Source organism: Trichophyton verrucosum, assembly GCF_000151505.1.
Source record: "Trichophyton verrucosum HKI 0517 chromosome Unknown contig00845_1.f1.exp, whole genome shotgun sequence".
Classification (NCBI taxonomy): domain Eukaryota; kingdom Fungi; phylum Ascomycota; class Eurotiomycetes; order Onygenales; family Arthrodermataceae; genus Trichophyton; species Trichophyton verrucosum.
In genome coordinates, this window is record NW_003315233.1 from 23,165 (window position 1) to 44,295 (window position 21,131).

The 21,131-nt window shown below is 49.8% G+C and overlaps 6 protein-coding genes across 6 annotated transcripts; 3 read left to right on the plus strand and 3 right to left on the minus strand.

The window, feature by feature from the left end:
- Positions 1-420: 420 nt before the first annotated feature.
- TRV_06939 (uncharacterized protein) lies at positions 421-2,962 on the minus strand (the record flags this gene model as incomplete). Its single annotated transcript, XM_003018992.1, has 3 exons — positions 421-1,941; positions 2,010-2,129; positions 2,195-2,962. 3 exons carry the CDS (start codon positions 2,960-2,962, stop codon positions 421-423), a joined length of 2,409 nt encoding a protein of 802 aa, XP_003019038.1.
- A 1,253-nt stretch (positions 2,963-4,215) lies between these two features.
- On the plus strand, positions 4,216-7,203 carry TRV_06940 (uncharacterized protein; the record flags this gene model as incomplete). The annotated part of the gene is made up of 7 exons (XM_003018993.1): positions 4,216-4,330; positions 4,393-4,397; positions 4,460-4,544; positions 4,636-4,805; positions 4,887-6,218; positions 6,275-6,445; positions 6,502-7,203. The coding sequence occupies 7 exons, from the start codon at positions 4,216-4,218 to the stop codon at positions 7,201-7,203; spliced, it is 2,580 nt and encodes an 859-aa protein (XP_003019039.1).
- A 414-nt stretch (positions 7,204-7,617) lies between these two features.
- Positions 7,618-8,161, plus strand: TRV_06941 (uncharacterized protein; the record flags this gene model as incomplete). The annotated part of the gene is made up of 2 exons (XM_003018994.1): positions 7,618-7,830; positions 7,943-8,161. 2 exons carry the CDS (start codon positions 7,618-7,620, stop codon positions 8,159-8,161), a joined length of 432 nt encoding a protein of 143 aa, XP_003019040.1.
- Positions 8,162-8,624: 463 nt separating this feature from the next.
- TRV_06942 (uncharacterized protein) lies at positions 8,625-9,792 on the minus strand (the record flags this gene model as incomplete). Its single annotated transcript, XM_003018995.1, has 2 exons — positions 8,625-9,343; positions 9,414-9,792. 2 exons carry the CDS (start codon positions 9,790-9,792, stop codon positions 8,625-8,627), a joined length of 1,098 nt encoding a protein of 365 aa, XP_003019041.1.
- Positions 9,793-10,738: 946 nt separating this feature from the next.
- Positions 10,739-16,073, plus strand: TRV_06943 (uncharacterized protein; the record flags this gene model as incomplete). Its single annotated transcript, XM_003018996.1, has 3 exons — positions 10,739-10,858; positions 11,038-15,932; positions 16,004-16,073. 3 exons carry the CDS (start codon positions 10,739-10,741, stop codon positions 16,071-16,073), a joined length of 5,085 nt encoding a protein of 1,694 aa, XP_003019042.1.
- A 1,040-nt stretch (positions 16,074-17,113) lies between these two features.
- TRV_06944 (uncharacterized protein) lies at positions 17,114-19,226 on the minus strand (the record flags this gene model as incomplete). Its single annotated transcript, XM_003018997.1, has 5 exons — positions 17,114-17,616; positions 17,780-18,280; positions 18,354-18,485; positions 18,648-18,877; positions 18,955-19,226. The coding sequence occupies 5 exons, from the start codon at positions 19,224-19,226 to the stop codon at positions 17,114-17,116; spliced, it is 1,638 nt and encodes a 545-aa protein (XP_003019043.1).
- Positions 19,227-21,131: the final 1,905 nt, after the last annotated feature.

Sequence of the window (21,131 nt, forward strand, 5' to 3'; positions counted from 1 at the left end):
TATTGTTTTATATACCTGGCCGTGTTGACCGCCGAGAACGTGATAACTATGCATAATAAGTAGGATCATAAAGGAAGGGAGAAGAAGAAAGGGTTGAATGAATGACAACAGACACGCTGAACAGTAGATCAAAGGTAAACACGCCAGAGTAGAAAATATGACAAAAGCAAGAGAAGCAAAAGAAGGGCGGAGATCCCAAGATAAGAGGCGAAGAAGGCCGATATATGTAACCGTTCGAAATGAGCCCCGAGAGTCTATGTGAGATAAAAGTAAGGCAAGATGAAGATGTAAGTAATGCAGAAGGCAGACAGTGCTATATAATGTAAGTAATGCATACAGAGATAAATTTCACGAAGGGCATAACGTGAAAAGAGGGGGAAAAAAGAAGTAAGCGAAAAGGGGGCTCCAGAATCTCCAGAATTAATCAATAAGTTTTACCAAGATAGAAGAAAGAGGAAGAAGAAACAACGTGGCAAATCGACTTTTGCAACGACATGCAGCATATGAAATAGAGAACACCATTCTCCCCACCCCTTTTTTTTGTTCCCCGTTTGCCCTTGACCGATAATGGTAAGGAATGACATCACATAACGACCTAGCAAGTTTGTTAGTATTATGGTTGACTATCAGCATATAGTGTAGGTAGTAAGGTCTACTTACGCAATCACTCTCCGACTTGCCCTGCGGCACACCCATCTCCTCGAACGTCTTTGGGCCCTTGCCTTTACCGGGCGCAGGAGGTGCAGTGGCAGATTGCTTTGGTGGTTGCGGCGCAGGTCCTGGTCCTGGCCCGGGCCCTGGACCCGGACCAGCTGCGGTACCAGGTCGGCCACTAGGTGGTCCGCCGTGTGGCCTTCCTGATGGAGGAGCGGAAGGCATACGGTTTCCACCAGGGCCGGGTCCTGGTCCTGGCCCTGGACCCGGTCCCGGTGCACCAGGAGGACGCTGCGGCTTCCTCCTTCTATCTGCACCGGACGGGTCTGGAGGAGCAGAGAAGCCGATGTCCAGCTTTGGTGGACCTGGTCCCATACCAGGACCTCCGGGGCCTCCTGGACCGGGACCGGGACCCATTGGTGGACGACCATGTGGTGGATATCCATGTGGTCCCATTGGTGGTCCAACTGAGTGTGCACGGAGATTGGGATTGATACCGAAAGCGGAAGAGCTACGGTGATCGCCCGGCCCTGGGCCGTAAGAGTGTGAGTTTGGTCCTGGACCTGGCCGACCTGGTCCATAGCGTCCTGAGGGGGGTCCGTCAGGGTATGGAGCCGCTGACATGGGGCGGGAAGGGTCATTGAGGCTCATGCGAGATGGATCGGGCATCTCAAGGGTGTCTTGGACGGGTTGACCTTGCTGGAGATGATTAGACTGTTGGGAGAAGCGCTGCTGAGTGCGCTGTGTTTTGATGCGCTGAATGGCCACTTTTTCATGATCCTTGCGAGAGAGTGTTTTGGAGCGCGAGATGCTTTCAATTCGTCCTGAAGCGTCCTTGTTTCCATTGGCAGCTGCCTTGGCGTACCAGCTTCGGGCTTCCTTGATATCTACAGGAACGTAGATACCAATCTCGTAGAAGTAGCCTAGTGCAAACTCGGCAGTTGACAGGCCCGACTGAGCTGCTCTCTTGGCATAGGTAAAGGCGAGTTCGTCGTTCTTCTCGAAGACGCCTTCGTGACCGCACAGGAACCATTTGCTGATAGCCATCTCAGCATCGGGCTCACCCTGTCGAGCAGCAAGGGCATTATAATGAATCGACAGGGCCGGATTGAAGTCACAATCTAGCTGGCAAAGTTCGTACGCGGAGCCCATCTTGACTTGTGCCTTAGCAAAGCCGTGATAGGCAGCCTTTTCAATGTTGATACGGGCATTGACAAGGTCATGAGCGAGATATTCATCGGGAATAGTGACCTGAGGCAGTTCTCGAGCTAGCAGCATTCCGTAGACCTGGTATTGTTAGTTAGAAGGTGCAAGGTTATCGGGATCGGTGGGTGGGGGGGGGGGGTAACACATACGTAGGCGCCCTGAGGAGCGTTCTCGTCGCAGGTTTGTGCAGCATAGCGTATATGGTCGAGTCCGACTACGTAGTCTTGTCGTTGACCATGCTGTCCCAGCAATATCATCATACCAAGACGCTATAATTCTGTCAGTCAAATGGGACATCGTAACGACAACATAGGGATAGAGGGGTAAAACATACGTAGTATGAAGCAGAGTCACCCAGCCTGACACCATTCTCGTAGTGCTTGATAGCCTTGAGAGGCTCGTTTGAACTTTCAAATTGCATTCCCATGCGGTACTCAGCGCGTGCATAGCCGCCCTCGGCGGCGCGGGAGTAGCACCGGAAAGCCTCCTTCTTGTCGACGCGGAAGCCAAACTTGCCGAACTCGAGCCACATGCCCTGAATGAACATGGCCCGCGGATGCAGCTGTTCGGCCAGGAAAGAAACGATATTAATGGCATCTGTCTTGAGCTGGTGTTCGATCTGCGGTGTCTGCGGCCGCGGCGGGTAGGCTACCTGGTTGCGCAGTTCGTTCTGCATGGCTACCTCGACATAGGAGAGGGCATCCTGCGCCCAGGCAAGCTGCATTTCCGCATCGTTGGAACCGAGGACTGCCATACGGCCCTGTTCGAGGTTGGCCTCGCGCTCCTCGTCCGTTGGGGGCACATTTGGCGGCGGGTTCACGAGCGGCGGAAAAGGGGAGAAGTTTGGAGCATCGTAGCCGCCGCCACTACCACCGCCGTACTGCTGCTGCTGCTGCGGTGGTGGTGCCTGGTGCTGCGGGGGATAGGATGGAGAGCCCGGCGCAGAGAAGCCCGGCGCTCCTTGGTTATGCATCGAGGAGCCACGACTTGGATAATGCTGCTGCTGCTGCTGGTGATGAGGGCGCAAGTTGGAGGAGGAGGACGAGGCGTCGAGCTCGAAGTGCGCGAGATTATCTTGCATGTTCTCAGGGACTTCGGGCATGACCCTAAAATGGGCAACTGTTAGCGGGCAGTGCTCCTGGAAGGCTGACAGGTCGAACGAGAGGAACAAAAGGGCCAGCTGGTTGTTATTATAATATATAAGCCATGCAAGGTGATAGATAACTAGCTGAAAAAGAAACGAAAGAAAAAAGGCCCTCTATAAATACCTCTGGGGAGCAGGCGAGATGACTTCCGGCATCTGGTAGTCGTCGACGGCGCCTGGATAGAAAGTCGCTCCCAAGCGCGGCGGGCGAGACGAGTCGTACGGAGCAGCCATGGATAGTAGTGTGTATTTCTATTTAAATACGCTTCCAACCCAGAGGGCGCGAGATGATAGGATAGACACGCAGACGGAGGAAGAAGAAGAAAAGAAAGGGCGAGAAAAAGGGCGCTACTCGTGTTCGAGGGCGCCGCCGCTGCTGGCTCGGACTGGGATGCGGACGCTGGGGGTGCTGGCCGGGGCCCTGGACGGCGGGCTTGGAGCACGGCGCATTTAAGGGAGCGGACGTTCAGCTGGCTGTCTGTCGTGTCCACGAGCTGACGGAGACGGTCAAAGGAGTGCGAGTCGGCAACGGAGGCTGTAGAAGGAGTTTGCTAGAAGGCGTTTGGCCGGCGTAGCTAAGTTAAGGAGTTGTTAAAGGTTGGTAGATGGGGCAAAGTGGAGGCCGCAGTAAGGGGTCTTCTTCTCTGCAGGGCTCCGTAGTTGGATGCCTGCAGCACTCGCGAGCAGCTTGTGACAGGCGAGGGTCCTGGATAAGGGCGACGAGCAGGAGGCCGAAGGGTTAGTAGCCGATAGTTGGTGGGCTGCGAGAGTGACTGACGTTGGATGTTGACGTTGACGTTGACGGGGAGGTTGTAGTTTATGTAGATGGTTGGAATAGTTAGTTATCCCACCAACTAGTTAAAACAACCAAATAATGACCGCCAGCCGAGGACGAGCACTGCCTCAGCAGGTTATTTTTAGTCAGTTGACGACGACGCTCGCAGCGACGGGCAGACGGGAAGACGAAGCAAAAAGGAGTAAAAGAGTAAAAGAGCAGAGGCAAGTCGGCCGTTGAGATGGAGACTGGCGCCCCCCCTCCGTTGCTGTTGAAGTAGCCGCATAGCTAGCTAGCTGACTGACCGACGGGGACCAGGGCGAAGATCACATCGATATACGGCATAGAACGGCCAAAGGGGACGGCTCAGATGGCCTAAAGCCAGACAGGAACAGTTGGAAGAAGCGTTTGACGTCTCTCGGGCGTCGGCAGCGAGATGGAAAGGGACTTCCGCCATCCGTACAGGCCGTACGATATCCAGGCGCAGTTCATGGAGGCGCTCTATGGCTGCATCGAGGACGGCGGCGTAGGCATCTTCGAGAGCCCTACAGGTGAATTCTGCACCCCGGGGCAGCTTCTGACGCCCGTTTGTTCATTGCTGATGGGGGTGTAGGGACGGTATGTCTGTTGTGTACCTGACAGGATGATGCGTGATACCAGTGTCCATCTGACGCGGATAGGGCAAATCGCTGAGCCTGATATGTGGCTCGCTGGCATGGCTGAGGGACCATAAACGTTCCGTCTTTCTCGAGAAGGCTGATGACGGTGTGTCACTGTTACTCTACTGGTCATGTACTGGTCATATCCAGGTCATGGCTACTAAGTACATGTTGATGTATATATGCTGACTTGGTAGATGGGGACGACGGGGAGCCGGACTGGATGGTGCAGCACGCTCGACGTGAGAGGACTCAGGAGATGCTTGCTCGCCGAAAGGAGCTGGAAGAACGTCTGGCCAGAGTCAGGGAAGCAGAGGAGAGGCATAGGAAGAAGCTGGAGCTTGCTTCTCGCTTGACCAAGAAGATGGTATTTGATACATTCACACGGCGCCCTTGATATGTTTTTGACGAAACTGGGCCATACTGCTGACACCAAATGACTAACTAGCGAGTTGTCAATGAGAAAGTCCGTCCAGAGACCAAGGATGAAGACTTTGAATTAGATGACTATGAAAGCGGAGATGAAAAGGCTGGACGGCCGCAGGATGATGGCAACCCCCTATCATCAGATACATTGGCCCTCCTTGAGAAGCTCAAAGGCCCTGCCCAGCGGATAGAGCTAGAGGAAGGCGATGAAAGCGTCAAGATCATATACTGCTCTCGAACACATTCACAGCTGATCCAATTCGCGCAGGAGATGCGCCGGGTCATGCCTATATCCAGTATACCCCCAGACTTAGACGACAACTTAAAGGAAGAGAAGCAAGTAAACCAGCAGGATGAAGGAGAATGGATAAAGCATACTCCTCTCGCATCTAGGAAAACCCTCTGCATCAACCCTTCGGTCCGGTCTCTGTCTTCTGCTACGGCCATCAATGAACGGTGTCTGGAGATACAACGCCCCAATGTAGCTGCAGAGCAAAAGTGCCCCTATCTCCCTACCAAGGACAACGAGCTCAAGACCTCTCAGTTCCAGGACCACTTACTCGCTCGAGTTAACGATATTGAAGACCTACCACCCCTAGGCACCAAGATGGGCATATGTCCATACTACGCATCTCGTACGGCTATGAGAGCTTCTGCCACAGAGGTGATCACACTACCCTACCCCTTACTCTTACAACAGTCAGCCCGCGAAGCACTCAACCTCTCAGCCAAGAATAGTGTCATCGTCATCGACGAAGCACATAACCTCGTCGATGCTATCGTCAATATTCACTCCGTCACCGTCTCACTATCACAGCTTAGGACTGCCCTGGCCCAGATTACCACGTACGCTAGACGGTTCAAGTCTCGCCTAAAGGGCAGAAATCGAGTATACATTGCCCAGCTTATCAGGCTGGTTGGATGTATGGTCTCATTCTTGGATGGTGTTGGGCAGAATGACCGACCGGATGCAGAGCTAACGGTGCAGGATGTCCTTGGTGGCGGAAAGGGGAAGGGAGGTGTGGATATGATCAATCCGCACAAACTAGGCGTGTACCTGAGAGAAAGCAAGCTTGCTAGAAAGGTAGATGGATACATCGAACATACAGCCACCCAGCAGGCCAATGGTGGTGACGGGGGTGGCAAGAAGGCAGACGGTGGTATGCCTGTGTTATTCCATGTGCAAAGCTTCCTCCTTCCGCTCATGGACCCTTCGGACGAAGGACGCCTGTTCTACGAGAAAGTTGGCGGTGATGTACAGTTGAAATACCTCTTACTTGATCCTACTAGTCGATTCAGGGAGCTTGTCGAAGATGCAAGGGCAGTTATACTTGCTGGAGGAACCATGGAGCCGGTACGTACCCCTTGCCGTCACTCAACATTGAGCGATAGATCCTGACTTCCAAATAGATGGACGACTATGTCAATCACTTGCTCTCGTATGTCCCGCGAGAGAAGATAAAGACGTTTACTTACGGCCATGTCATACCAAAGGATAATCTGATGGCTATCCCGGTTGACAGGGGAATGGATGGAACAGAATTCAACTTTACTTTTGATCAGCGCAGGTCTGAGAAGATGGTACGTCTTTCTACATTAAACCCCCAAGTCTGGTTCTATCTAACAACTAGATACAGATCATCAGCCTGGGCCGGACAATAGCCAGATACTGTTCTGTCATCCCTGACGGCGTCGTGGTCTTCTTCCCCAGCTACGACTACTTAGCAACCGTGCTGAAAGTATGGTCCTCCAACTCCGGACTCCTCAATAGCCTCTCCCGTCTTAAGCCCATCTTCCATGAGCCTCAGTCGACAGGTAGTACGAACGGCAGCGCCAACGCTAACACCAACACTGACTCTCTCCTCTCTCAATACTCCGCTTCCGTCGACGCAGGGAAAGGCGGCCTCCTACTCTCCGTAATGGGAGGGAAACTATCAGAGGGCATCAACTTCTCGGACGCCCTAGGCCGTGGCGTTATCGTGGTTGGCCTTCCGTTCCCCAACACCCGCAACGCTATCTGGCAGGCTAAGCTGCAGCATGTTGAAAAGAAGGCATATGAACTTGCCGACTCCAGCCAGCCAGAGGATGCGCGACGAGCTTGTGGCAAGGCAGCAAGTAGAGCATACTATGAAAACACATGCATGCGTACGGTGAACCAGTGTATTGGACGAGCCATCCGACATAAGGGGGACTATGCTGCTATTTTGATGATAGACAGGAGGTATCAGACGGAGAGGATTCAGGGGAAGCTGCCTGGCTGGATCAGGGGCAGTCTTCTCAAGAATCACCAGGGCGATGTCCCCGGCCAACTCCAGCACTTTTTCCAGTCTAAGCCATAGACCATCCATTGTCCATAACCATTAGACATACAAGTTCTTGTCTTGTTCATAATATCCTACTTCTAGATCGTGCTCCTCGCTCGTTGCTCCTTTTTTCCCGCTTAGTCATGCCTATATTATTAATATATTACTAATCAATAGTTGATAATAACGTGACTAGGGCTAACCCTAAGCGACACCACAGCCAAGAAGGGAAACTTTTTGCAGTCGAAGAAAGCGAAACGAGCGGTTGAGCTTCCATCTTTTCCTCCTCATCGACCGACCACAACCTCTTGTCGACCAGCGCGCCTCCGACAAGATGCCTACCAGACTCACGAAGACGAGAAAGCAGTGAGTGCCTCCCCTCTGTGCCGCCGCTGTGAGGCGCTCGATGCGCCCAGAGGAAGCGTTGAGCAGTTTTGGGCTGATTGATGAATGAATTTTTATAGCCGTGGCCATGTCTCTGCTGGTTACGGTCGCATAGGAAAGCACCGCAAGCACCCCGGAGGTCGTGGTATGGCCGGTGGTCAGCACCACCACAGAACCAACCTCGACAAGTACCATCCCGGTTACTTCGGTAAAGTTGGTATGCGATACTTCCACAAGACGCAGAACCAGTTCTGGAGACCAGTCATCAACCTCGACAAGGTACGGCCTACAATTGTCCCAACGGGAAAGATGCAATGCGCTGGGGGGAGAAGCATATTGGAATGGAGAAATATACTAGGAGAAGAAACAGTCAATGCTAATTGTGTGGTAGCTATGGTCTCTCGTCCCCTCCGAAACCCGTGATGCCTACATCAGCAACAAGAAGCCCGACACCGCCCCAGTCCTCGACCTCCTCCCACTTGGCTACTCCAAGGTCCTCGGAAAGGGCCGCCTCCCAGAGATCCCAATGGTTGTACGAGCACGATACTTCAGCAAGGAGGCTGAGAGAAAGATCAAGGAGGCCGGCGGTGTTGTTGAGTTGGTTGCGTAAATGCCCTGTTTGAAACGATCGATGATTCGCTGCCAACATCTGTCTGTACGCTTGCTGTTGGATGGAGGAGATGGAGCCCCTTGTGGGTTTTAACGGTGTTTTTTTTCTCTGGCGCGAGAGGAGAGACCTCACTGATCGATCGCCCGTTGCGTAACTTTTGCTCTTTTTCTTTTTGCATCAACAGCATGGGATAGGGGAATCCGGAACGGCGTGATGCAGTGCAGTGGAAATGATCCTACTAAAAAGAAAGCAACATCAATTTATAATGACCAAGATCGAACAAAAAACTGTGGCGGTTTAACGTCTGGGTTTGATGGGTTGTGGATATCCTTCCCCCGTCTCTCGCAGGTATGAAATTAGGTTCTATCCCATATACTACATAGGTGGAATAGAATTCTTTTCCTATATTTCAAAAATATCATGTTTGGTCATTCATATCGTAAAATGTATATCTAGGATGGGTCTACATCTTGGATGTTCTAACCACGGCAGATCTAGAACTATCTTGCCCTGCAGCTAGACAATCACCGATGAACTTGACGGCTTCATCTCTCATAGGAGGTGTGACTTGGTGTCCCACTCCCTCAAAGATGATATCCTCTAGGGAGATATTGCCCTCTGCACACCATCCTTCTGGCCCAATTGCCTTCTTCAACCATGTCAAGAATGGTTCCCCACGCGCATAAGGAACCAGCTTGTCAGCACCCCCAGAGAGAACCAAGATCCTTTTGCCTGCCAGACATCGCTTCACCACTGGCCGAAGAATATTCTTCTCCTCTTCCGTGAAATCGGGGATCGGCCCGCTGCGTTTTGGCTCCTTGGGTGGGTATTCACTTATGTGACTGAGAAAGAAGCTCGCGGGATCCCAGTTTTTCAAAGTATCTACCAGTGGTTGAGGAAAAGACTCAGAACCAAGAAAGTGAGAACCTGGAGGGCTGCTGCTTGTCCAAGTAGCCAGTTTTGAACGTTCTGCCCGGTCAGTCATGAGGTTGATATAATCTGGACAACCAACGATTATGGTAGCACTGGTGATGCGAGGCTCATGTAGGATACAGCCCCATGCAGCATGTCCACCAAGAGAAGCACCTAGCACGAGGTTGTTGGTTATCTTCCGCTCAGATTTTGGGAAGAGGTAGCATCCCATATAGTCAATCAGGGTAGACACATCCCTCGTGGTTCCATCTACGCCAAATTAGCCGCGATCGTGCCTCCACCTCCCCTTGGGTGGTATGCAACAGGTAGGCGAACTCACTGAATATAGCAAACATATCTTGAGCATGGTTGGGGTTCCCACCTCTCCACGACTCATTGCACAGCTTGTCCACCTCTCTCGAGCCATGGTTCCGCTGGTCAAAGGATACAGCTACTAAGCCCTTATTTTGCTCGCCGGGAGCAACCTGCTTATTTGCCAGGCGTCTGTTCCACTCAGCGACTGCTTCGATTGCTGCCCATTCCATTGACTCGCGGGTATTCGAGCGTGGGTGCAGTAGGTACAGGCAGGACACCTCCGTTGCCTGCGAGGGTATCTCTTCAAGCCCATAGACAGAGCAAATAAGCCCTGAGACAGGTATATCTTTCTTGGATATCTGGGGCGGCGGCGTAGAGTCGCTTGGTACCATTGGGTTAGCCATATTGAATATCGGCTTTCTCTAGCAGTTAAATTAACAGACAAAACCCCCCAAAAAGCTCTCTATCCTCCTTTTGACTCCTATTCTGTGCCACTGCAAGAACCTTGTCCGTACGTCTCTTCAACTGCCCCTCGGTTTCATCCTATCTCCTGCTTGTCGTCTCCGGCATTTTGCTTTTTATATCTTTAACTTTTGCCGAGGCAGCGTCGCTAAGCTAGTGCTTAGTCAGCAGCATCAGTGAAAATATTAGTGAAAGTCTACTCCGTGCTGGATCAGCAGTCGGTTCGGAGATGTTTCCAGAGAGATATGGCATTAGCATCTATAGAAAGATCCATCTCTCGTGTATTTAGTAGTGAGTAGTTAGATAGATTGAAATACATATGTCCCCAGAACGCACCCGTCAACTGTAGAAGCAGTGCCAAGTTATGCCTCACGTGATTTTTCCATACTTACTCATCCATTTCACCATGCTCTCACCTGATTGGCTCCGGGGGCGCAGAGGGCAAGTCCAGGGGCTCAAGGAGGACGGACGACGAGGACGAGGCAGAAGACGAGGCGGAAGACGAAACAACATCTGGAAGAAACAAGCAGATGAGGAGGGAAAGGAGTTGATACACTGCTGTTTGTGCTCCGTCAGAGGCATCGTTAAAGGCTCTTGAGGATACAGCACGGCTTCCAAGATGCTACAGCGGTAGGTTTGGACCTCGAGCTTGCAAGAAACTACAACGACGATTTCGCGTCTTGGAGAGATGAAGTGCTGACGGACGGTGATATTTCACAGTTGCGGGGAGTGAGCTGCAGGATACACTCCTGCTGGGCTCCTTAAGAAGCAATCGCGCCCACATTTTTGAACCACGCAACCCCGGATTTTTTTTAAATAGCGCCCCTTACCAGTATAAGCAAACTCCCCACCGACTGTCGTTATATACGACGCCAGTTATCACAGAAGATGGACGACGACGGCAGGAAAGGAGTCCGTGAGGGACAGACCTTGAACCCCAAAGACATAACTGATGGAAAAGGCAGCAGAGGCACTGAACCCTTGGCCACGGCTGAGCACGCTCATACTGTTAGTGTTTCAGGACGGGGAAACCCTGTGCAGCTATTCTTCTTTGCATACCCTTGGATTACTTTCAGTGACATATTTAAGCTAATAATTGCTCATATTTAAACCCTTAGGGACTTGCTGAGCCTAGTTCACAACCCGCAACCGGAACATCGACACCGATAGCTCGCAGAAGTATACAGTTTACCCGTGGGGATGTTGATAACGAAGCATCTGGACAAGGACACTCATACTCCCGGCCACCCTCAGAGTCTGCAGCGGATGAAGATACAGCACCCAAACGTGGACATTTTCAATTCATGTCCAAGCTCCGAGCTCTCGCCCCTTCAACCTCACGCTCAGCAGGCCCAGCTTCTCCTGTAGCGCCAACTCACGATAGAACAATGTCTGACGGCGCAGGACCACTCTCTGATCTGACAGAATTCCGATTTCCCCGACCAGAGGATGCCGGCGGAGGAAGTGATGCAGATGCGGATGTCGAATCTAGCTCTGAAGCAGGATTTGGTGTACAGGTGAAGAAGAAGAAACGCAAGACAAAGAGACCCCCACTTGATCTCTCTCATACTACGCCATCAACGCCAAAATCAGCCCTATCAGTCGCAAACTCGATCAATCCATATGATGACCCTCAATCCGCCAATGCTCCACTGACCCCTCCGATTCATCGTTCACGAGAGGGTGTCTCTGAAGATGAGGGAAGAGATAGACTGAATCGAGATAATATGTGGCGGAGAAGAAGCAATTGGCTACAGGGTTCCCGTGGAAGAAGCATTACCGGACAACGGGCTGATGGACATGCATCTCAAGACGAGAGACGTCCGACAAATCTACGACGGTTCACAGGATTCGGTGGCACTTCTGAGCATGCAGACGGGATTAGTGGAGCCTGGCGCAGACATAAAGCTGAGCGTGGCTCGAGCCTCAGTGCCCAGAAATGGAAACAGATTAAAGCTGGCTTCAAGCTGATCGGCCAGCGCAAGAAGCAGGAAAACACTGTCGACCATGTCAAGTCTGCCGAATTGCTTGCTGAGCTGACCTCGGGTGTACCCGCTGCTTTGCTCTTAGCTAGTATGTTCCAACGAGATGAACACGGAAGTCGGCGCATTCCTATCCTCCTTGAACAGCTCAAAGTCCATGTCACTGACAGCGAATTCGATTCGCACTCCTCTGGCGACCGTCATCTTGTCTTCCGCATAGAGCTTGAGTATGGTAGCGGGATGACCCGCATGAAGTGGGTTATTCATCGGACACTCAAGGACTTCGCCAACCTACATTTGAAATACAAGCTGCAGATCGGTACCCAGAGATATATCCAGTTACGAAGCCATGACTCTGGAAACCAGTTGCCACGCTTTCCAAAGAGCGCCTTTCCGTACATGCGAGGTGTCCGTGGCCTTGAAAGTGATATGGAAGACGAGGAGGATGAAGCCGCAGAAGATACTGCTGCGGACGCAACCAGTGGAAATGAGCGATCAAGGAAGAAGAAACGGAGGTCCTCCATTGCCCTCACCAGACGAAGGTCCAGTTTGGCTTCACGACTCGACGCCCCAGCCAACTCGGACAGGGCTGTTGATAATGGCACAGCGAGCAAACGGGAGACCTATCCTGAAAAACAGAGAAAGAAACTTGAATCATACTTGCAAAAGATGATACGCTTCCTGATTTTTCGACCGGATAGCAACCGTCTCTGCAAATTTCTCGAGCTCTCTGCGCTTGGTGTCCGTCTGGCAGCTGAAGGAAGTTATCATGGTAAAGAAGGATACTTGGTTATCCAGTCTTCCAAGGGCCTTGATTTCAGAAAGGCCTTAAACCCGTCCATGGTGAAGTCCCGCCACTCTCCGAAGTGGTTCTTGGTTCGGCACAGTTACATTGTCTGCGTTGACTCTCCAGAGGAGATGCATATATACGATGTATTCCTTATTGACCCCTACTTCCAGATCCAGGCCCAGAAAGTCCGCCTCAGGGATCAGAATCCAAAGGAGCTAAAGGAATCTGCAAAGCACCCGCAACATCATACCCTGAAAATACAAAACTCTGAACGCAGGATGAGGCTACTTGCGAGGAATGACCGCCAGCTTCGTCAGTTTGAAGACTCTATTCGTTTAGTGCTTGAAACTACCCCTTGGGCTAAGCCTAACCGGTTTGACAGTTTTGCACCAGTGCGACCAAATTGCTTTGCACAATGGCTCGTTGATGGGAGGGATTACATGTGGGTAGTCTCACGAGCAATTGCCCAGGCAAAGGATGTCATCTACATCCACGACTGGTGGCTAAGTCCTGAACTCTACATGCGTCGCCCAGCTGCCATCAGTCAGAAATGGCGCCTCGACCGTTTACTTCAACGAAAAGCACAAGAGGGTGTGAAGATCCTTGTTATAATGTACCGCAATATTAACTCTGCTATTCCCATTGACTCGGAGTATTCCAAATTCTCGCTCCTGGATCTACATCCCAACGTCTTTGTGCAGCGTTCTCCGAACCAGTTTAGGCAGAACACATTTTTCTGGGCTCACCACGAGAAGATTTGCATTGTTGATCATACTCTAGCATTCGTTGGTGGCATTGATCTTTGCTTTGGTCGATGGGATACCCCGCAACATCTAATTACAGATGATAAACTTACAGGTTTTGAGATGACCGATGCCCCCAAAGATGCGGATCATTGTCAGCTATGGCCGGGTAAAGATTACTCAAACCCAAGGGTCCTTGATTTTTATGACCTGGATAAGCCCTACGAAGAGATGTATGACCGTGAGGTGGTTCCACGCATGGCATGGCACGATATATCCATGCATGTTGTAGGGCAGCCCGCTAGAGATCTTACCCGTCACTTTGTTCAAAGATGGAACTACATTCTTCGTCAACGTAAACCTACACGGCCAACTCCATTCCTTTTGCCTCCACCGGATTTCAACTCTGCCGACCTTGAAGCTCTGGGCCTAGACGGAACGTGTGAGATCCAAATTGTTCGTTCAAGCAGCATGTGGTCCACCGGCACCCCCGATGTTGTTGAGTGCAGCATCATGAATGCCTACGTCAAGATGATTGAAAAGTCTGATCATTTCGTCTACATTGAAAACCAATTTTTCATCAGCAGCTGTGAAATTGAGGGAAAGAAAATAGAAAACCATATTGGTGATGCATTGGTCGAGAGAATTATTCGCGCTGCCGACAATGAAGAAGCATGGCGTGCAGTCATACTGATACCCCTTATGCCTGGTTTCCAGAACACTGTGGATACTGAAGGCGGAACTAGCGTGAGACTGATCATGCAATGCCAATATAGGAGTATTTGTCGTGGAGAGTCCTCAATCTTTGGTCGTCTGCGTGCTCGTGGTATTGAGCCTGAGGATTACATCCAGTTCTTCAGTTTAAGATCATGGGGAAGAATTGGCCCAAAGAAAAACCTGGTCACAGAGCAATTATACATACATGCAAAGTGCATGATTGTTGATGACCGGGTTGCTATCATTGGATCTGCGAACATTAATGAACGTTCTATGCTTGGCTCGAGAGACTCGGAGTGCGCTGCTGTCGTTCGAGACACTGACCTCCTCGAGTCTAGGATGAATGGGAAGCCGTATCTGGTTGGACGGTTCCCGCATACCCTTCGAATGCGTCTGATGAGGGAGCATCTTGGCTTCGACGTTGATGAGATTGTTGAAGAATATACCTCTGCCTTTGAAACAACGAATATAGACAAGACTCCTGGACACCTGCCTGATGTTGCAAGCCAGCATGAACACGGCCCTACTGATGGCGAAAATCAGGCTGAGAAAGATGATTTAGAGAGAAAGCAGAAAGTCCAGGAGGAGTTCCTGGCCCGATTTGAAGAAATGCACAGTTTCAATCATGACGTCGATTGGGAGCAGGCAGGCAATCCAAATCTCAAATCAAATAGGAAACTTACCGCAGACGCGAGAGTGACAAGAAACGAAGACCACCGGAAAGACTTAGAAGGTCATGGAGTCGATCAGATGAAACGTAATGGGGAGATCGTTGGCACTACAGGTCGCGATACTGTCCTCAAGAACAGCGTCGAAGTTTTGGTTACAGGCACAGTCAAGAATAACACGGCCCCATCCACAATGCCATGTGATAACGCATCTGATGTAGCAGGTTCAATTGCCAATACTAAACAACCAACTGCCCCAGGTACGCCAGAGACCCACCCAAGGAGCGTTTCAACATCCAGCCCCCGAATGACAGTGCAAAATCGATCTGCTGCAGCCAACGCCACCGACGATCATATACAACCTTTCTCTCTTGACGCCACACAACCGAAGAATACCTCACATTTCCTTTTGGACGAACCGAGACGACCAATTCTCGACAAGGATTGTATGAAAGATCCGCTCCTTGACTCGTTTTATCTGGACACTTGGCAAGCCATTGCAGAGAACAACACCAAACTCTTTCGGAGCGTATTCCGCTGCATGCCAGATAGCGAAGTTAAAACGTGGAAGGATTACAAGGAATATACGGCATATGCGGAAAGGTTTGCTGACATGCAAAATCATTGCAATGCCTCAGCCCGAAGTCAGTCTTTCCCCCGTAACGGTCCTTCTGGAGCAAATAACGGCTCGCCAAATGGCGGAAAGTTGGGGACCGAGCTTGGAAGTGCTCTCGAGGAGGTGAAGGAGAAATTTGGAACCCATCATTCTTCCGAAAAGGATAAGGAATTGCATGCAAACTTGCACCAATGGGCGGTAGAGGCCAATCAGGCACAACTCGAACGTCAACAACAGGAACAACTCCACGTCGATAAGTCCGTTCCACACGCTGATATTCATTCTTATTCCGTCAACAACGCTGATGCAAGATCGTCTAATTCCAGCCGTAATGCGGAATCTTCCCACACTCCTGTGGCGCCAGAAAAGAATGTTGAGGTACCTAGGTCTTCACAGTCCGAGGCCCCAGCCCCAAGTATTGGCATGTCACAGCGACGAAGGCGAAGGGCAAATACCCGTAGTTCAAGAAAAGAGTTCCACGCGGTAGATGATATTATGGACATGCATGAAGCAGCCGAATTGCTTGGCTCAGTGCAAGGCCACCTGGTTCTTTGGCCATATGAGTGGTAAGCTGACATTCTTATTCCAACTTAAGCGTTGCTTACTACGCTTTACTGACAATTTGCCCATTTAATAGGCTTGAACGCGAAGAACAAGGAGGTAACTGGCTCTATACACTTGACCAAATCTCTCCTCTTGAAATATAGTAAGTACTCCTTCCCACAATATGCCGTAGTCTAGTGCCTAACCATGATACAGTAATTGAACAAGAGCTTTCTTGCAGTATATATATCTCTGCGCTCGTTTCTGCGCATTCCATTAATACCCACAATTCCCCTTCTCTCGTTATTATATTTCCTTTAATCTCGTTCCCCTTCCGCTTGGAGCATCTGGAGCCACGGTCATCTATCGCTTGCTTGATAAATGCTTTTCTAATTTTATACTTCCTTCGCCTGTTAGTATTGTTGATTATATTTAACGCTTATATACTATTCCTGTATATCTCTGTTATTATTGTCTTTTCATTGCATCCTATTCAGTTTAATATAGATTTCTAGTCAAGTTTAATAATATAAAATGCAACACTGCCTCCAAATATATTGCATATAGTGCATGCATATGCAGCGCTAAACGACCAGGTCTTGCATACTCGATGGCTTCTCCGAGAATTGGGCTGCAGGCAATATGCATAACTCACCGTGATATGAACACGATATGCATCCACTACAACGTGGGAATCGTGTATATTTAGATCAGCCTCATGCATAAGCACGAAAAAGCCAGAAGATCCGACCCGCTCCTCGTTTACGAGACTCGACGGATGACTGGCAGATGACAAGCATTCAGTTCAGCCTGATGAACACGGAGGTGCATTCCAGGTAGATATATCAATCCGGTCGGGGTCAGATATCGACCGATTGGCCTATGATTTGGTTAATTGCTATATATGGTATCAAGGTATAGACAAAGCGAACTATGTACAAAACGCATGATGCATCTTGATTTCTGCATGTAATGCTCATCAATATATCGCAAATTTGCGAAATTCTCCGCGGCGAAATAAACAATTAGTATACAACCCCCCCCTTTTTCGATGTGAATGGTATATTGGCCCAGTAGTACCCAAAACTCCCGCTCAAGTTAAACGTCAATCATGTAATGAAAAAAAAAAAAAAAAAACGGAAAGAATTTGTAATATTTGGTATCATCCCGATCGCCTCGCTCCTGAGATATACGAGACGATCGATCATTTCATCCATGTCCATATCCATTTCACGAACGTTTTTCCGTTCTCTGCAGTAAAACCATCGTCTGGGAATTCCAAACGCCCCTTCCTGGTCTTGCTTGTGACCTGGACGGTGTTTTGAAGATCGTTCGAGCGTTCAGGGCCCCATCTCGAGAAGTGGAATCCGTGTTTCTTGAATTTATAGCCGATAACTAGAAGGAAAAACACGGGCACCCCGATATACGCGGCAAGGAAATGCCTGACGTTGAATGGAGTCTCCAGGAAGGCCCCTACTCCGTTAAAGATAATAAGGATGAGGCAAGAAAATAGCCCATATGCTCCTTTAAGCCATTGGCCGTGAGATTTGTATGGGTAGCGCGGGTGGTCTCGTTCGTAGCAACCAGACTGCGCCTGGGAAGTGTTCCCAAGGGTTTTTGCTTCATCAAGTCTGGAAATACACGAATTAGTATATAGTTTTGACCAATGAGGGTACCCGAGATTGTTACAGCAGAAGTACTTACGTTCTATAAAAGCATAGATACGTCCCACAGATTGCAGTATATACAATCAAACATGAAACCGTGCAGTTTGTCGCAAGCTCACCTAGTCTCTGTATGAATAGTTTATATTAGCATAAACTTACCAAATGGAAAATGAAGTTTAATCATAGTGAATCACTGACCTGACCAGGACCGCCAGTAGGCCCCATATATGCAATCATCATCAGACCAGCTGTTGCAAAAACAGTTCTCAGGGGCACACCCAAATGGCATTCTTGTAGCCTTCGAGTAAGCCATCTTGGGCCGGTTTGTTCTCGCAGGGCTAACGTATGTAGTACTCTTGACGCCACGTACATCGAGTTTATGGCGCAGGTAAATGCCGAGAAAACATACATGGCGTTGAAAAAGTGGGCAACGGCGGGTAGACCAGCTTCGACGACAGCGATAAGGAAGACAGATGAGCTACCGACTGATTGTGCCTTTCCGTTCAAAAATGGATGGTTTCGTGGAACCAGGAAGGAGGCAGTAAGCATGGCGAGAGTATAAAGCGTTATGACACGGAGGTTGATCTTTCTGGCCGCCATCTTCATACTCTCAGAATCTGCAAGAGATTTGCTTTCTGCAGCTGTAGCGGCGACAATGTCCATTCCCACGTATGAGAATATCACGTTAATGATAGTTGTCCTGACTAGAGGTTAGATATCATGAAATTTTTGAACAGAGTCGTCGAAGTAAAACCCACCACATCCCCAGGAACGAACCCATGGTTCCCTTGATTTCCATCTGGACGGTGTTGTCCTCTCCTCGTACTTTGTAATCCCGACAGATGAATGAAAACGGTTGGTCCCAGTATTTAGTCCCAACTGGGTCTTTGTAGTACGCGTTTGATCGAGCTATAGCCGAAGGTTAGGAAAGATGAGGTATAAGTAAGGAAGTATGTCACTGGACGAACGTTGCATAGTATCCAGCACAACCATCATGACGATGATCATTGTGATGAAGCTGAGTTTTATACTACCGAATAAATACTCCAACTCGCCATAATACTATCAGACCTGTCAGTAATGGAATGACGATGGTAAAATAGAATATCATGGTTGTCCAAACCTTCACAGGAAGCATGTTTATCATCGTAACGAGGAATAAAAACAGTGATGTCCACACTGCAGGGTGTACGTTTTCACCAGTTTCCCAGTGTAAGAAAGTCTTCCCGTCATCGTATCGGAATCTGACAGAATTAGTCACTGCAACAAGTTGATCTGCTGCAAGCACCGCGTAGGCAAACCTGTGAGCCAATATATATCAGCAACTTGTTTTCAAGAGAGGGTTAGGATTAAGGAATAGTTATAAAGGGAGTCTAACCAGTACACCCAGCCGACGGCAAATCCAACACCTCGATCAACGAAACGCCGGGGAAACTCCATGACCGGGGCATTAACAGGCATGAGAGCTGTCATCTCGCCTAGGCATGAGATGACAGATGATATAACGGTAGCCATCAGTAGGTAGCAAAGCACGGCACCTCCAGGGCCAGCACCAGCTAGAGATCTTCCACTCCCGAGGAAAAGACCTGTAACCAGAGTTAGAGCGAGATGACGGTATATAAGCCGTGTCTGACAGAGTCGACTTACCATTTCCTATTGTTCTAATAGGTAGCAAAGTTGCATGTCAGTAAGGGGTCAACAGTTTATAGCAGGACATTGTAGATTGGCCTACCCTGAGAACGCAATCATCTATAGTATAACGCATGTTAGCAACCTCCATTACTCCATCAAACGAAACTAAAATGAAAATATCCTGTGGTATCTTGATGGATGGGGGAGAGGAGGCGGAAGACTTACGTTGATCTGTCTCTCGCCCAGCACTCGCCTATACAAAGAGAGAACTTGATGTCAGCCAACGTCCAATGCCCAACGTCCAACGTCCAGCAAACAACGACATCATCATCATCACCAACAACAACGACAGCCATAAGTCATATCAATGGCTACCACCTTCGTCATGGATCAAGAGAGCGGGTTCTTATATACCAGACACTGAATCCCTTACGAGCGCGCTGCTCTGTGTCAAAAGTCGGCTCCTCCACCATCGCCTCCACCATAGTTCGTTCTGTGGGCGGATAGTCTGTACTCATCATCGTGGGCTCCGTGTGGTATTCATGATAGCTTGGAAGCGAGTTTGGGGGCTTCTCAGCAGGATCCATGGTGCTCGATACTGCCGTGTCTCGATGGGCTTTTGTCCATATACAATCCTCCTCCAGCCCCGGATAACAGCCCCTTCTCGGTCAACCAGAAATCGATATAGTCAAGGCCTAAGACGTCTTTAGAATGCGGAGGTCGAGGCCGGATTTGAGGATGTCCTCCCTGAGAGTCGAACGAAGAGACTTTGGCTGTGTTATGTGTCAGGGAAGGGATATACGTTCAAAAATGAGTAAAAAAGAAGCCGTCAAAGCCCAATTTAGAGGTTATGAGAGCAGAAACTTCGGAGAGCGGCTGATATCGACATCTCTTGCATCCCGTCGGTTGTCTTGTCGCTTAAACGCAGGAATAATAATAATATTTGGCCCTGATTGCAGTTTCAACCCCGCGGGTAGATCAACAGGCAACGGCTCGGTTTACCCAAAGTTGCAATATGAAGGAATCGGGGATGCTTGAAGAATAAAAGCCACTGATTCAGAGCGCGGCCTGCAATTACTGAATAAACTTCGGGTGAATGGTGGAAGAAGGCTGATCATCGGCTTGCACTTCTCGTATCAAGACACACTAAGATGCTGCGGTACCAGGACTTGGGCACTGCAGGGAATCACTCCCTGGTCTCTGAAAAAGAAAAGAGCCATGCCCCCAGAAGCAAAAGGGAAAAGCGTAAACCATGAAACGGGCCATGGTGGCGCGGTACTACTCGGGAAGTGGATGAAGATGAATGCTGGTCCTTGTCCATCAAGCCTCGATGCTGGACTAAAACCCACTAGCAGGGCTGCTACAGGAGTCAATCTACAGCTTTACAACACATACCAGCGAAGTTTGTTCCCTCGCCTCGCTCGTGATGCGTCAGAGCGTACAAGAGGTTTCGTGACCATGGAGAACTACTCCGTACGGAGTACGGCTTCTCGTCTGATCCGGGGGGGAAGGGGGGGGGGGGGGTGAAGGGAGCTGGAGCCTCTTGTATGCGGTGTGGTATAAAGACGTGGCCAACTGTGGACGATTGTATCAATGCACGTTTGCTAACCTCGAAAGACATCACCAACCAGACCGTCGAAGAGATGAAGTCATTGTTCCTTTTTGTCTGGCTTCCACGGGCTGTTCGATGGCCCGCCTCCCGCTCAGCCTCAATCTTTTTGAATGAAGGGGAAATCCCATATCTCGGCGAACCATGAATATCATCGGAGCGATGATCTTCGTAAATACTCTGATGGGCCGTCCAGATAAAACAGACAGCATGGGCGCGGACTGCAATGATGTGAGTGTGTGAGCCAAACCCGCAAAAGAAATCAAACGTCGTCGTGTGGTCATTTTGCTTCGAGAAGCAAAACACCGAAGCAA